This window comes from Haematobia irritans, chromosome 2, assembly GCF_050003625.1.
Source record: "Haematobia irritans isolate KBUSLIRL chromosome 2, ASM5000362v1, whole genome shotgun sequence".
Taxonomy (NCBI): domain Eukaryota; kingdom Metazoa; phylum Arthropoda; class Insecta; order Diptera; family Muscidae; genus Haematobia; species Haematobia irritans.
The window spans coordinates 204245322-204259898 of NC_134398.1; the positions used below are offsets into that span (position 1 = coordinate 204245322).

A 14577-nucleotide genomic window follows, 5' to 3' on the forward strand; every position below is an offset into this window, starting at 1 on the left:
AAGAATATTTGCTCTTAATATTGTAAAAAATTGAATGTCCTTAATCTTTCAAGTAAACTAAACAGTCAACATTTAATATAAATTAAAACTCCCATATTTTTGATGGGCAATAAATATATTTTTCTCAATTGTGAAAGGGTGTATTGAAGTCGTTATAATCGTATTATATTTTTTTGTAAGTGCTAAATGCTAACTTTTGTTTATCTTAACGGGTTTCCTTTTTTATATAAAAAAATATATATTTTTAAAATTCCTTTTTTTTTAATTTGCAACTGTATATGTAAGTGTGTCGCACTCAAGTTTTCCTAATCAAATTTCATGAGAATCTAAAAACGCCAATAAGTAATGTAAGAAGCCGAAGGCTAACATATCAAAAAAATCTAAACCTTAAGGGGGGAAAAATGAACAAATATGAATATTTCACAAATCACAAAAAGAAACTTTAAAGTCAAAAAGTTATCATTAAAAAAATGTTAATACGAAAATATACAGACTGTTTTAAACAACACCAATAGCGTATAATCAATGAAAACTATATGTGGCAGAACTACAAACGCACACACACACTCATATACACTCAAGCATAAACCCTATACGAATATGACACGGATATTTGGATACTCGCGAGTATGTGTCTGGAAAATTTGTGATAGATGTCGTCTCACTTATAGTGTTAAGCAAACACTGTACGTGTGATTTCATGTATACACAAAGGAGTACCAATACATTCACACACACATCAATGAGAGCATTATTGATATGAATTCATTCATTGAATCTTTGGTATAAGCTTCGTTTCGTTCGTTCGTTGTCGTTTCATCGTACGGCCATAGTCTCTCTACACACACACACATGGAAATGCTTCTCATTAAAACAATCATCGGCTAAGTTTGTTTATGCTATGATCGTTCATTTCTATACTCAAACGCTCTTTTCGTGTGATTTCATTGTGTATATGTGTCTACGGGGCACAAGTGTGAGATGATGCTTTACTGTTGCCTGCAATTTATACTATAATTAGTCGTGTTCTGCCTTCGCAAGTAAGTAGTAGGTTCATTTCAGAACGTTTACTTAACGCCAGAATAAGGCAAAAAAAAAAAAAACTACAAAGTAAAAAACGAAATGAATCTAAACTAAAACACAACGAAGTATATTATTAAGAACGATTTCGAAAATTGCCTGCGGTTCGTTGTGTGCATATTCTCCGAGTCCAGTAATCAGTACGCTCCAGTCGATCCATAAAGTTAGATCGACACGCTTTTTTCTCGAATTAAAAAAAAAAAACTTTTTTTTTACTGTCAAACCGAAAAACAATCCAAACCCTAACACTCCACATCTGTCTGGTGAAAGAACAGCTAGGCCGATCATCGATCACCAATATCAATGGGACAGATGGATGTGGTTCGACTTTAACGATTTTAACCGCAGAGGAGCTATAAAAAAGAAAAGAAAAGTTCAAATGTTTTTGTAGTTTTTTCTTTTTCAAATCCATTTGTTGTTGTTGTTGTTGCTGCTCCATGATTTCTCAAAACTAGTTTAAGGAAAAAACTCTTTTTTTTTGTAATAAGAAAATTGCTAATGAGCAGAAAATAACTCTCTACCAACTGATAACTTCATCCAACTAAAGTAATTAAAATGACTGTGGTGATGGTGGTGTTTTGAAAAAGAAAATGTGTTTTATATTTTTTTTTTACGGAATCAATAAATAAAAGTGTTAAAAACTAAATAAAACAATTAACAATAAAATAAATTCTGTGCATGCATTAAAAAAATATTTATCTCTTTTGCCTAGGAGGTTTTCGCGAAATTCTATTTTGTTTACTTTTTCCTAACTCCGTGGTGGATCGTTAAGGAAACGGAAATATACGCATACAAAATTGGGGTACAATGGAGCCCCTGTGGAAGCGGTAAGTTTTTGTGTCTTTTAGAAAATCATAAGAATTTTAATAAGAGATTAAATGATTAAATATTAAATAATTAAAAAACAAAAATAAAAATTAACTAATTGTAATTAATTAAGTATTAAATTATTCTAAAAAGATCTAAACATTAACTATTTTGAAATTTTGAACGGAAGTGTAAAACCCGTTATTCACCCCTTTTATCTATAATCGTATTTGCAAATAATTGATTTATTGTTTGCTATAAAAACCTTTTAATTTATAAAAATATTTTTAGAAATTTTTACTTTTCATATAGGTAGTCCAAAAAATGATGCCAAAAATTTGTTTAAAAAAATTTTGGTCACTAATAGTTTCTGTACAGATTTTTTTAAGGACATGACATTTTGGCATTTTAGAAATTTATTTCAAAATTTCATTGCGGGGTAAACATGTTGTACAGCTTTTTGCAAATAGACCTACAAAAATAAAAAGCTTCCAATTTTGGAAAATTAAATTGATGAACTAAAAGCTTTACCGATTATTCCCTTAGGCTTAGTATACAAATGTTATGGTGAGTTTTGCACAATTAATTTTAATTGCACAATTAATTTGAAACTATTCAAAGGAAAATATCATAATTTTTTTGTCAATTAAAATGGAAATGTAAATAAAAAATCTATTGAAATAATAAATCAATTAAACTTTTAAACAGAACAATTAAGAGTTTAATTGACGTCAGATTTCCATCCTTTCCGTGATTGAAGCAATTTTTAATTTTAGCTTTTAATTGCACCGCTTAATTTCGTGGTTGAAGCCAAAAATATTTTTATTTTGTCTTAAAAATATTATTATTTGGTATTTTTCAACGTGATAATATGACCTTATAAACTCTGTGATTAGAGTTCACCTTAAATTTTTGGCAACGTTAATAATTTTTAGGAAATTTTAATTTGTTGGTAAATAAGTTCTTCACTTCTTGCAAAGTGAAATATTCCAATCTCCGTCCCAATCATTTTTAGGAAATTTTAATTTGTTGCTAAATAAGTTCTTCACTTCTTGCGAAGTGAAATATTCCAATCTCCGTCCCAATCACCCTTAGCAGATATGATTTCCGTTATTAATTAAAAATTCACTAACTGAAAATATCAGCGTGGTCACGATATATTTTTCAATGGAAACTATAGTCAAAAATATTCCGCAAAATAGTTCAAAAATATGACATGCAAATTCATCCATCAAAACCTAGGTTACTAACGTTACCTAAAACATATTTGCTATACCCCCAGCAATATTACATTGAAAAAAAGGGGTTTTTTTCGGAGGAACTAAATTTTACACAAGCGAAGTTTTCTTTTGATGCTATAAAAGTTTCTTTATAAAGGAACACAAAAAATATTGGAAACAACCGTTGCAACTTTTTCCATAAAATCGCGTTTTTTTGCTCTTAAAGGTGAGTATTAAGTTCGAGTTTAGCCGCTAAAGTAAAAACTAAATCAGTAAAAAAAGGCATAAAATTAAGCATATTTGTTGCAAATTTTACAATATAACTTGATGGGTAATAACCCAAAGCAAATTTTCACCTTTAAGGTGAGTATTAAGTTCGAGTTCAGCCGTTAAAATCGTCATTTTTTCACGATTACTTTTCTTTAATAATCCATTTTAAGGAATACAAACTTTGTGAAAATTTGCTTTGGGATATTCCCCATCAAGTTATAATGAAATCTGCAACAAATATGTACAATTTTATGACTTGTTTTACTGATTTAGTTTTCATTGTAGTGAAAATTAGCGGCTAAACTCAAATTTAATACTCACCTTAAAGGCGAATTTCGCTTTTCAAATTTTTCGTTCTGGAGGAAAATATTTGGTCTTTGGGTGTATACGTCTTTTATCTCCAAAGTTATTTGGTAATGATAATTTTCGGTCGAACCAATCAATGGTGGTTCCATGGTATAAAAATTGCGCCCCAGCAAAATGAGCCCTAAAATTCCATATGAAACAGGACCACAAATGTGAGGCGACGCTTCATAATGAATATGCGCCCCCACAAAATTCAACTTCTGCCGAAAAATTAATCATTTTACTTTTCAAATATTTTTTGGTAATTTCCACTATTTTATTTGTCCACTGTAAAATTCAGATAATTGAAATTTATTGCGAAGACTATGTAACACAAAAAAAACTTCTTGTGAAGTGAAAATTAAGTCCATCTCTAGGAGAGTATTTTGTGGATGTAAATTTAAATTAATGACTTAGGAAAAATTTTAGTTTTTGTTTGGTACTCATTGACAAGAAAAAAGTTTTTTATTTGATGTATTTTTTTTTATAAAAATTTTATAAATAAGCTACCAAAAGGTTTAGATTTTAAACGTTCCTTGCCAAACATTTTTATACCCACCACCATAGGATGGGGGGTATATTAACTTTGTCATTCCGTTTGTAACACATCGAAATATTGCTCTAAGACCCCATAAAGTTTGATTACTCGTTTATGATCATTCGTTTACGTTATTGCAACCAATTCATGCAGTATAGATGGGCGAAATGTAGCGCTGTTTTCCTTCATACCAATAACAATATTGCTCACATCTGAGCAATATTTCTATTAAAATGAGCAATTATATCAGCGCTATATAGAATCTGCTCTAAATCGGGACATCGCCACTGCCTACTTTATTGTATACCAAAAAGCGCAACTAAATTTTATTGCTGAAATATTTTTTGCTGGGTGGTAAAAGGTAATTTGGAATACCCAAGCGCTTCACGAATGGGGTTAACCACAATTTAAAATTCTTTATTCTATTTCGACTTCAATCATAAAAATTACTTTCATAAGATCTTCAACGAGTACCAATTTTATCTTCTCCAGTTTTAAAGAGATCTAGGATAATTTCCATAATATTGAAATATTATTTTAGATTTATTAAATTTATGTTGGCAAATGATAGTCACATCACAACTGAAAAGTTTATACACCTCTGGTCAAAGAAAATCACTTCCAAAAATAAAAAAAGAAACTTGACTTCTAATTATGCATTTTTATTATTTTTACTTCTGCCTTTTTCAAATCCAAATTTTTGAAAAAAAAACTTGTAAAATAAGCTAATTTGCTGGGAAAGTGTTTTTTCTAACATTGTGCAAAATTCCCCTAAACTTGCCTCCCTTAAAATCCTAATTCTCTTTGATTGTATTCCCTGGTATTTAAGAGCACAAACTCATTAAAATTTGAGTAACTTTATATCTCCCTCTTAAATTTAAATTGTTAATCTCTTTCTGAAATAAATTCTCTTAAAATTTGACAAAGCTAAATTTCTCTTTTTATTCTCTTTCAGGCTACTATTCGCCGCTGTATTTGCTGGAGCATTTCTAGGCATAAATGCTGTAAGTACGACAAAAAGATTCTCTTTCAAAATTTGTTTTTGTTTTTCTATTTATTTAAATGTAATCATAGGAAATGAAAGAAAGAACGAATTACATAAATGATGAAAGACGTGCTATTTGATAAGGAACATTCAATTGCATACAATTATGAATATAAACAATAAGAGGGTGAAATGTAATATGTAACTAGATGGGGTGAGGGCATGGGGGACTTGTGTTTTGGGTCAAAGAGGGCATATAAAGTTACCCGAGTAAAAATTGAGAGATCTAATTTGATACGATTAGATATTAGAAGATCCAAAAAATGGTAAGATCTAATCATATCTAATTACTATGGAATTAGATCTGATCAAATCTCAATATTGGTCTAGATCTAATGTCTTAGATATAATCATATCTATCCTTACATATAGTTGGATCTTATGTTAGATCTCGTCACATATGGAATTATATATAATTATATCTTAGTCTGTCTCATCATATCTGGGTAAATCTACTTAGATCTAAAGAGGCCAATTTTGAGATCTAATCATGTCTAATTAGATCCACCAATTTTTACACGGGTACATTTGGTCTTTACTAAAATCGGATATAGTTTTTATAAAATACACTCTAAAAAAAGATTACCCGGATTCAAAGACTTAAGTTATAAATAATTAAAATTACCTACAGAATGGATGGAATAACTTACACAGAAAAAAATATTTACGTGATATTAAAGATTACGCAACCTAAATTTTAGGATGCGTAATTTACAAAATATTAAAGACAAATTTCTTTAAAATAACGAAATTTTATTGAAAATAAAGTTTATAATTTGTACTTCAAATTTTTTTTATTCAATTTTGGACACAAATTTTGGAAATTTGCGTCCCTCCCTGAAAGAATGAGAGGAAAATCTTACACTGACAAAAATATTTACGAGATATTAAAGATTACGTAACCTACATTTTAGGATGCGTAATTTACAAAATATTAAGGACAAATTTCTTTAAAATAACGAAATTTTAATTAAAATTTATCTTTTATATAATCTTTATAATCTTTATTTTTATAATCTTTACTTCAATTTTTTTGAAGTAAAGTAGTATGCCTATGAATTAAGGCAAATTTTTCTTAATGTAAAGAAACGCATTTTTGATTTAAAGAAATCGTCCTTAAATTGACTGAAATATTAAATCTTTAGATTTAGATTTAAGATAAAAATGCTTCAAAAATAGACTATGACTTATTTGAGGAGTTAGCATCTTTAGTTTAAAGTTTTTTTTTTGGAATTAAGAAAACATGTTTTGCTTTAAAATATCCGTAATAATTTGGATTTTTAAGCGGGCATTTGTTTGTACGTGAATAGCTTTATTAATATACCACGGAAAGAGAATTAAAATTCGATAAATAAATTTTAATTTTATTGATCCTAGATTTAAAGCCAAATATTTTAAAGAAGCCGGATCTCCGGCTCGGAATCAATACCAAAATCCTTAAGGGAATATCAAAATCTTTGGATCATAATGAACTTTTTTATTATTGTGCATTTTTCCCTCAGCTTGGGTCTTTTTCCATGGATGGGGACGAAATTTTTGAGTTGGGGATTTGATGGGGACTTTCTATAAATTTGGGGTTTTCTACATTAATGAAAATGGTTTTGTTTTGTGTTTCGAAATCAAGAGCTTATTGAATTTTATATATTTTTTTCTTTTAAATTATTACTGATTTTCCACAGCTAAGCTCATCTTTTTAACTTTTTTCATAAAAAAAAATTATTAACAATTACTTTGGGGATTTTTTGTGAGGAATTTTTGTTTAAATTGGGGATTTTTGGGGACGCTCCAAATCGTTACCATAGCAATCACGCTGCAGTTTACCCTTACTATTTTTGAGATGTGTCCGAAAATTTTCTTTTCTTATCATTTAGCATGGAGTTTATGTGTTCATAAAATTTTTAAGACATACTTGGAATAAAGAAAATTTCATTAGGCTGGAGAATTTTTCTTAAATCTCATCATTTTCTTTTTATATTTTTCACTTACAGCAATTTTGGAAAACTGCCGACACTGGAGCGATTTATAATACTGCCAAACATTATCGACCGGAACTTGAGACTCCCCGACAGCCCATTGATGATAGCTATTCCGTAATTGACAGTGCCGGAAATGCTGCGCCACCAAGAAATTGTACAAGCGGTACCGTTGGCTGCATACCAAAATGTTTTGCCGAAAAGGGTAATCGGGGTCTTCAGGGTCCCATCGGTAGTCCCGGTCCCAAGGGTTTACCCGGTTATCCCGGTACTGAAGGTCCACCCGGTGATAAAGGCCAAAAAGGTGATCCCGGTCCAATGGGTCCACGTGGTTTGAAAGGTGAACGTGGTAGTGCTGGTATTCCTGGCATGTCTGGTGTACCCGGTATTCAAGGTATTGCTGGTAATGCTGGTGCTCCTGGTATTCCTGGTAAAGATGGTTGTGACGGTGAGAAAGGTTTACCTGGTGTTTCGGGTCTAAGTGGTATGACTGGTCCCCGTGGTTATCCTGGCCAACCCGGTGCCAAAGGTGAGAAAGGTGAACCGGCTAAAGAGAATGGTGATTATGCTAAGGGTGAAAAGGGTGAACCTGGTTTTGCTGGACGCTCTGGTAATCCCGGTCCCGAAGGTCCTCAAGGTCCCAAAGGTGATCGTGGTGATACTGGTCCATATGGTGCTCCTGGTCAACGTGGTGAACGTGGTATTAAGGGTGAAAAAGGTGCTCCTTGTTTCGCACGGCCTCAACCTGGACGTAAAGGTGAAAAGGGTGAGAAAGGTGAGCCCGCAGGTGCACCTAAACCTTTTACTGGCACTTCAATTGTTATGGGTGAAAAGGGCGAGATGGGACAAAAAGGTGATACTGGCGTTCCTGGTGATAAGGGTGGTGTTGGTGAACAAGGTGAACCCGGTCGTGAAGGAATGAAAGGTGAAAAGGGTCTACCCGGTGGTCCCGGTGATAGAGTAAGTTTTGAAGTCTTGTTATTACCAAATTCGCACAGGCTTATCTCTCGATTTATTTGCACCTAGGGTCGTCAAGGTGCTTATGGTCCTCCTGGCCCTGCAGGTCAAAAAGGTGATCGTGGTGATACTGGTTTGAATGGTTTACCTGGTAAGCCCGGTCAAAAGGGTGAACCTGGTCGTCCCGGCAAACCTGGTGAGCGTGGTCTTCTTGGTCCCCCTGGTCCTCCTGGTGGTGGTGCTGGACAGCCTGGTGCTCCTGGTCCCAAGGGTCCTCGTGGTTACACTGGTGCCCCCGGTCCTAAAGGCTTAGATGGTTTCGATGGTCCTCCCGGACCCCAAGGTTTACCTGGTGCCAAGGGTGGTCCAGGTGTTCCCGGTAGCATTGGTGTGGAAGGTCCTCCCGGCGAAAAAGGTGAAAAGGGTAATGCAGGTCGTCCCGGTCCAATGGGACCCCAAGGTCCTATTGGTCATACTGGTCCTCCAGGTCCTGAAGGTCAAAAGGGTGAAGCCGGTCTCCCTGGTTATGGCGAACGAGGCATGAAAGGTGATGACGGTCTTCCAGGGTAAGAATTAATTCGAGTAATTCGTAAGGAGTTGTTATTACTTTTATCGATTTCAATCGGCAGCGCTGCTGGTCTGAAAGGCGCTAAAGGTGAACGTGGTTTTCCTGGTAATGCTGGTGCTCCTGGTGATTCGAAATTGGGTCGTCCTGGTACTCCTGGTCGTGCCGGTGCTCCTGGTCAAAAGGGTGATCAAGGTCGTCCCGGTATGCCTGGACAAAAGGGTGACATGGGTCCTAAAGGTGATGCTGGTGGCAAATGCTCGAACTGTGCCCCTGGCCAAAAGGGTGACAAAGGTGATCGTGGTGCTGATGGTGTTCCCGGCAGAGATGGTGCTCGCGGCCCACCCGGCGAACGTGGCTACCCTGGTGAACGTGGTTCTGATGGTATTCCCGGACCTCCAGGCCCACCTGGTGATAAGGGTAGAGATGGAAATCCTGGCGCTCCTGGTCCTTACGGTATTCCAGGTAAAGACGCCTTCATAGATATGAACCAAATTGCAGTGGAAAAAGGTGCCAAGGGTGAGCGTGGTTATCCTGGTGCAGCTGGTCTTAAGGGTGAACGTGGTGAGCCTGGTACCCCCGGACTTAATGGACAAAAAGGTGAAATCGGTCTCAAGGGTGATAAAGGTTTCCCTGGACCTCCTGGTAGCGATGGTCTTCCCGGAAATCCCGGCAGAGATGGTCATGATGGTATTCCCGGTCGTAGCATTAAAGGTGAACCTGGTCTTTCTGGTCGTGATGGTGAAAAAGGTGATAAGGGCGCTGCTGGTCCTCCCGGCTCCACTGGTGAACCTGGTACTTGTGATGTTGACTTCCTTAAAGTACCCGCAAAGGGCAACAAAGGTGACCGCGGTCTTCCAGGCAATCCTGGAGCTATGGGACCCACAGGCTACAAAGGCGATCAAGGTCGTCCAGGATTAAAGGGAGAACCTGGTCCACAAGGTCCTCCCGGGCCCACTGGTCCTCGCGGCATGACAGGTCCCCGTGGTGATCCCGGTCCACAAGGTCCAATGGGTGCTCCTGGTAATCCTGGTAGAGATGGTTTGCGAGGCCCACCCGGCAGAAATGGTGTTCCCGGACTAAAGGGTGATCAAGGTATTGCTAGACCTGGTCCTCCAGGTAGTATTGGTCGCCCCGGTATGCCTGGCGAGAAAGGTGAACGCGGTCTTACTGGTCCACTTGGTCCTCCTGGCATGGATGGTGGTCCTGGCTATCCCGGTGACAAAGGTGATGCTGGCTATCCCGGTGCTCCTGGTCTTCCTGGTTTGGATGGTATGAAGGGTGACATGGGACCATTGGGTCCCCAAGGTCCTCCCGGTCCCCCTGGAAAACCTGGTGTTGATGGTGTGCAAGGTCGTGATGGAGCTAAGGGCGAACCTGGTTATCCCGGTTTGGTTGGTATGCCTGGTATGAAGGGTGAACGTGGTGCCCCTGGTGTTGATGGTAGTAAAGGTTTTACTGGTCTCACTGGACCACCTGGCAAACGTGGTCCTCCCGGCCCTGCTGGAATTCCCGGTAAGTATCTCTTAATTAGCACATTGTCAGTCGCAATAACATTAACATTACCATAGGTGCAAAGGGTGATCGCGGAGAGCGTGGCTTAACTGGAAAGGATGGTTTACCTGGTCCACGGGGTCCTGCTGGTCCTCCTGGTTTGATGGGCATGAAAGGTGATATGGGTCCTGTTGGTCCTCCTGGAGCTGATGGTATTCCTGGTATCGATGGCATGAAAGGTGATCGTGGTTTACCTGGTCTTGATGGCCCACGTGGTGAGCCTGGTGATGCTTCCGAAAAGGGTCAAAAGGGTGAGCCCGGAGCCCCTGGTTTGCGTGGTGAAAATGGTATGCCTGGCGCTCCCGGTATGCAAGGCGAGAAAGGTGTTGCTGGTATTGCGTTGCATGGACGTCCTGGAGCTCCTGGCGAGAAAGGTGATCGCGGTCGAGATGGTGCTAATGGTTTGGATGGAATACCCGGTGAAAAGGGCGATCAAGGTATGCCCGGTATGACCGGACCTAAAGGTACTAAGGGCGAATCTGGTCTTCCTGGTGCCCCTGGTCTTCCTGGTATGGATGGTAAGCCTGGTCAAATGGGTGCTCCCGGTCCTATGGGTCATACTGGTATGAAGGGCGACAAGGGTGACCGTGGATTCCCCGGAGTCAATGGAGCTAAGGGTGACAAGGGTGAACGTGGTATGCCCGGTTTCAATGGTGCTCCTGGTCCTAAAGGTGATCGTGGTCTAACTGGTCCTGCTGGTCTTAATGCCGTTCCCATAACAATCAAGGGCGAACGTGGTGAAATGGGTGAAGCTGGTCTCATTGGTTTACCTGGTCCCATGGGTCTTAAGGGTAACCAAGGCGCTCCTGGTTTCAGCGGACCAAAGGGTGATCGGGGATTAACTGGACCTCCTGGTGCTCCTGGGTTGAATGGTATGCCTGGTATGAAGGGTGACATGGGTCCAATGGGTGATGTTGGAGCCCCTGGTTTAACAATCAAGGGAGAGAAAGGTCTTCCTGGTCGCACTGGCAAAAATGGACGCGAAGGTATGTTATAGAGTAAATATTACAAAATCCAACTGATTTTATATTCTCAGGCGCTCCTGGTGCTCCTGGCCAAAAGGGTGAAAAGGGTCTTAGCGGATTACCTGGTACTCCTGGTCAAATGGGTGCTCCCGGTCCTATTGGTCCCCAAGGACCTAAGGGTGATCGCGGTCTCACTGGTGCCCCTGGCAGAGATGGTGCCAATGGAATGCCTGGTGTTCAAGGTATTAAGGGTGATATGGGCTATCCTGGACCCAAGGGTGAAATGGGTCTTCCTGGTAACCAAGGCCACAAAGGTGATAAGGGTGAAATGGGCATGGTTGGTGCACCTGGTATGCCAGGTCTAATGGGACTTAAGGGTGACCGTGGCATGGATGGTATGGAAGGTTTGCCAGGCCCAGTTGGTGCTCCAGGCGAGAAAGGTTTCCAAGGTACTCCTGGACGTAATGGACGTGATGGCGCTCCCGGCATGAAAGGTGACAAAGGTGAACCTGGTATGATTCCTCCCCCAGGCCCCAAGGGAGAACCTGGCTATCCTGGCAGAGACGGTGAAAAGGGAGATCGTGGTGCACCTGGTCCTCGTGGTATGGTCGGTCTGCAAGGTGAACGCGGTGAGAAGGGTGAAATGGGTCTTATGGGCTTAACTGGGGCCGTTGGCCGTCCCGGTTCCAAAGGCGATCAAGGTCCACCCGGTGTTATTGGCCGTGAAGGTGCTCCTGGTCCCATGGGTCCAAAGGGTGATGCCGGTCTTGCTTGCACACACGCCCAAGATTATCTTACCGGTATCCTATTGGTCAGACACAGTCAAACATCTACTGTACCACGTTGCGAACCCGGACATGTCGAATTATGGACTGGCTATTCCTTGTTGTATGTCGATGGTAATGATTATGCTCACAATCAAGATTTGGGCTCACCTGGTTCCTGTGTACGTCGTTTCTCCACCTTGCCAATGATGTCATGTGGCGCCAACAATATCTGCAATTATGCCTCCAGAAATGACAAATCCTTCTGGTTGACCACCAATGTCCAGCCCATGCCGATGTCGCCAGTGCCAGCTCAAGATGTTAGTGCACACATTTCACGTTGTGTTGTTTGTGAGGCTCCATCAAATGTTATTGCTGTACACAGTCAATCTTTGGAAATACCAAATTGTCCCAATGGTTGGGAAGGTTTATGGATAGGTTACAGTTTCATGATGGTAAGTTTTACAAAATATCCCGAGAAGTGGGCTTTAATATGGAACTGACGTTTTTTCATTTCTTATTCGCAAACAGCACACTGCCGCAGGCAATGGAGGTGGTGGACAAGATTTGTCCTCTACTGGCTCTTGTCTGGAAGATTTCCGCCCCATACCATTTATTGAGTGTAACGGTGGTAAGGGCCACTGTTTCTTCTATGACACAATAAACAGTTTCTGGATGGTAACCTTAGATGAATACCAACAATTCCAGAGACCCGATATGGTAACTCTAAAGGCGGGTCGCTTGCAAGAAAGAGTCTCGAGATGTCAAGTTTGTATTAAGAACTCATAAGAGGATGCTCAACAAATATGAATCCCATATCCCCTCCGCCTGACTTTTATACTCTATAGAAGCTTTTTGCAAATTACAAAATTCCCCTCCTAACCCAATCCCAGTTTTATTCCCATTCCCTAAGCTAATCCTCAAAACTCGCTCAAGTGCCATTTTGTTTGTTTTTTTATACTTTTATTTTAATTCTCTGTTCTTTAATCGAAACCAATTCCTTAATTCAAAACAATATATGTCAAAAATTTTAAACATTTTATTCATATAAACCTAAGTAAAGGAATACCAAAAAAGAAATGAAACAACGATCCTTTAGATTGTTGTCCTTATCTGGTTGTCCTACCATTGGCCTGCCTCCGCCTCTCACCCAGTGCACAAAACAACACGAATTCAAAAGAAAAGCCAAAACAGCAAAGATTTTATCCAACAACAAACCACAATACAAACACACCTACAACATTCTAATCTGCCATTTAAACGAATTTATAAAATTCTCCTTTTTTTAATACGTTTTTTTAAAATAAATTTTATGTTTAGTCTCTTAAACTTAAGTAACAAAATGATGATAAATATACACTAAATAATTAAACACAAATAACTATAAAACAAAGAAATAAGAAAAATATAAACAATTACTATATGTGTATGTTAAAAAACGACTCCAATAAAAAAACAAAAATAATAATAAAATTTTATTAAATGCATACGATTTGTTAGAAAACAACACAATCAAGAAATTAAGCCAAAAATTCAATTTGTTTAAAAAAAAGAAAATCCAACGAGCCCAAAAACAAAACCCAATTTCCAAAGATGAGATTTACAACGATACTAAAGTGTGTAATATGATGCAATCCTTGTTTTTTGATTTAAAAAAACTGCCATACTAATTTTAATTTATTATGCATAAGGCCATTATGTATAAAATTGTATAAAATTACACAAATAAACAAAAACAAAATTATGTTACAAAAAAGAAGTGTATACCTTTTATTCGCATTTTCATAAAAAAACCCCAACTGTGAGCTTAACATAGAGCGTATTTTAAGTTTTCGGCAAAATGGCGAACGTTGAATTTGGAAAATATAGCATAGTATTTAGATAAACGTAACAGAAGCAAGTTCCGCAAGTTCGGTCAGGCCGGATCTTATGGATCGTTTTATATAGTGTAGTCTCTAAATTATTATTAATCGATATGGACCAATTCCGCAAGGTAATTAGAGGGCCAAATTTCAAATTGAATTTTTTAGTGTACCTCATCTTGGACGAACGTTTTCCGATATACATGTTGCATGTTCCCCATATATTAGCTAGGGAAATAGTTTGTAATTTCTCTCTCAAAACGAACGAAATTGTTGACAAACAAATTTCGTTTCTCATTCACTTTTCACTCTAAGGAAGTTAATTGTACGGAATTTGAGGAAGATCGGTTGATATACACGCCAATTATGACCAGATCGGTGAAAAATATATATGGCGGCTATATCTAAATCTGAACCGATTTTTTCCAAAATCAATAGGGATCGTCTTTGAGCCGAAGCAGGACCCTATACCAAATTTTAGGACAATCGGACTAAAACTGCGAGCTGTACTTTGCACACAAAAATACATCAACAGACAGACAGACAGACGGACATCGCTATATCGACTCAGAATTTAATTCTAAGCCGATCCGTATACTAAAAGGTTGGTCTATGATTACTCCTTCTTGGCG

At 38.2% G+C, this 14577-nt stretch overlaps 2 protein-coding genes across 3 annotated transcripts in view; both read left to right on the forward strand.

Moving 5' to 3' along the window:
- Positions 1–14577, forward strand: part of qtc (GRIP domain-containing protein quick-to-court) — a 372167-nt gene that overhangs the window by 249668 nt on the left and 107922 nt on the right. The gene's annotated exons all lie outside the window — the stretch shown is intronic.
- On the forward strand, positions 1023–13842 carry Col4a1 (Collagen type IV alpha 1). Of its 2 annotated transcripts, none has more exons than XM_075297265.1 (9): positions 1023–1040; positions 1793–1907; positions 5216–5264; positions 7294–8238; positions 8305–8801; positions 8865–10315; positions 10372–11340; positions 11391–12538; positions 12615–13842. In XM_075297265.1, the coding sequence occupies exons 2-9, from the start codon at positions 1888–1890 to the stop codon at positions 12870–12872; spliced, it is 5337 nt and encodes a 1778-aa protein (XP_075153380.1). In that variant the 5' UTR covers positions 1023–1040; positions 1793–1887; the 3' UTR covers positions 12873–13842. The 2 variants fall into 2 exon arrangements, with proteins under 2 accessions (XP_075153380.1, XP_075153379.1); XM_075297264.1 differs by lacking the exon at positions 1023–1040 and adding an exon at positions 1227–1626.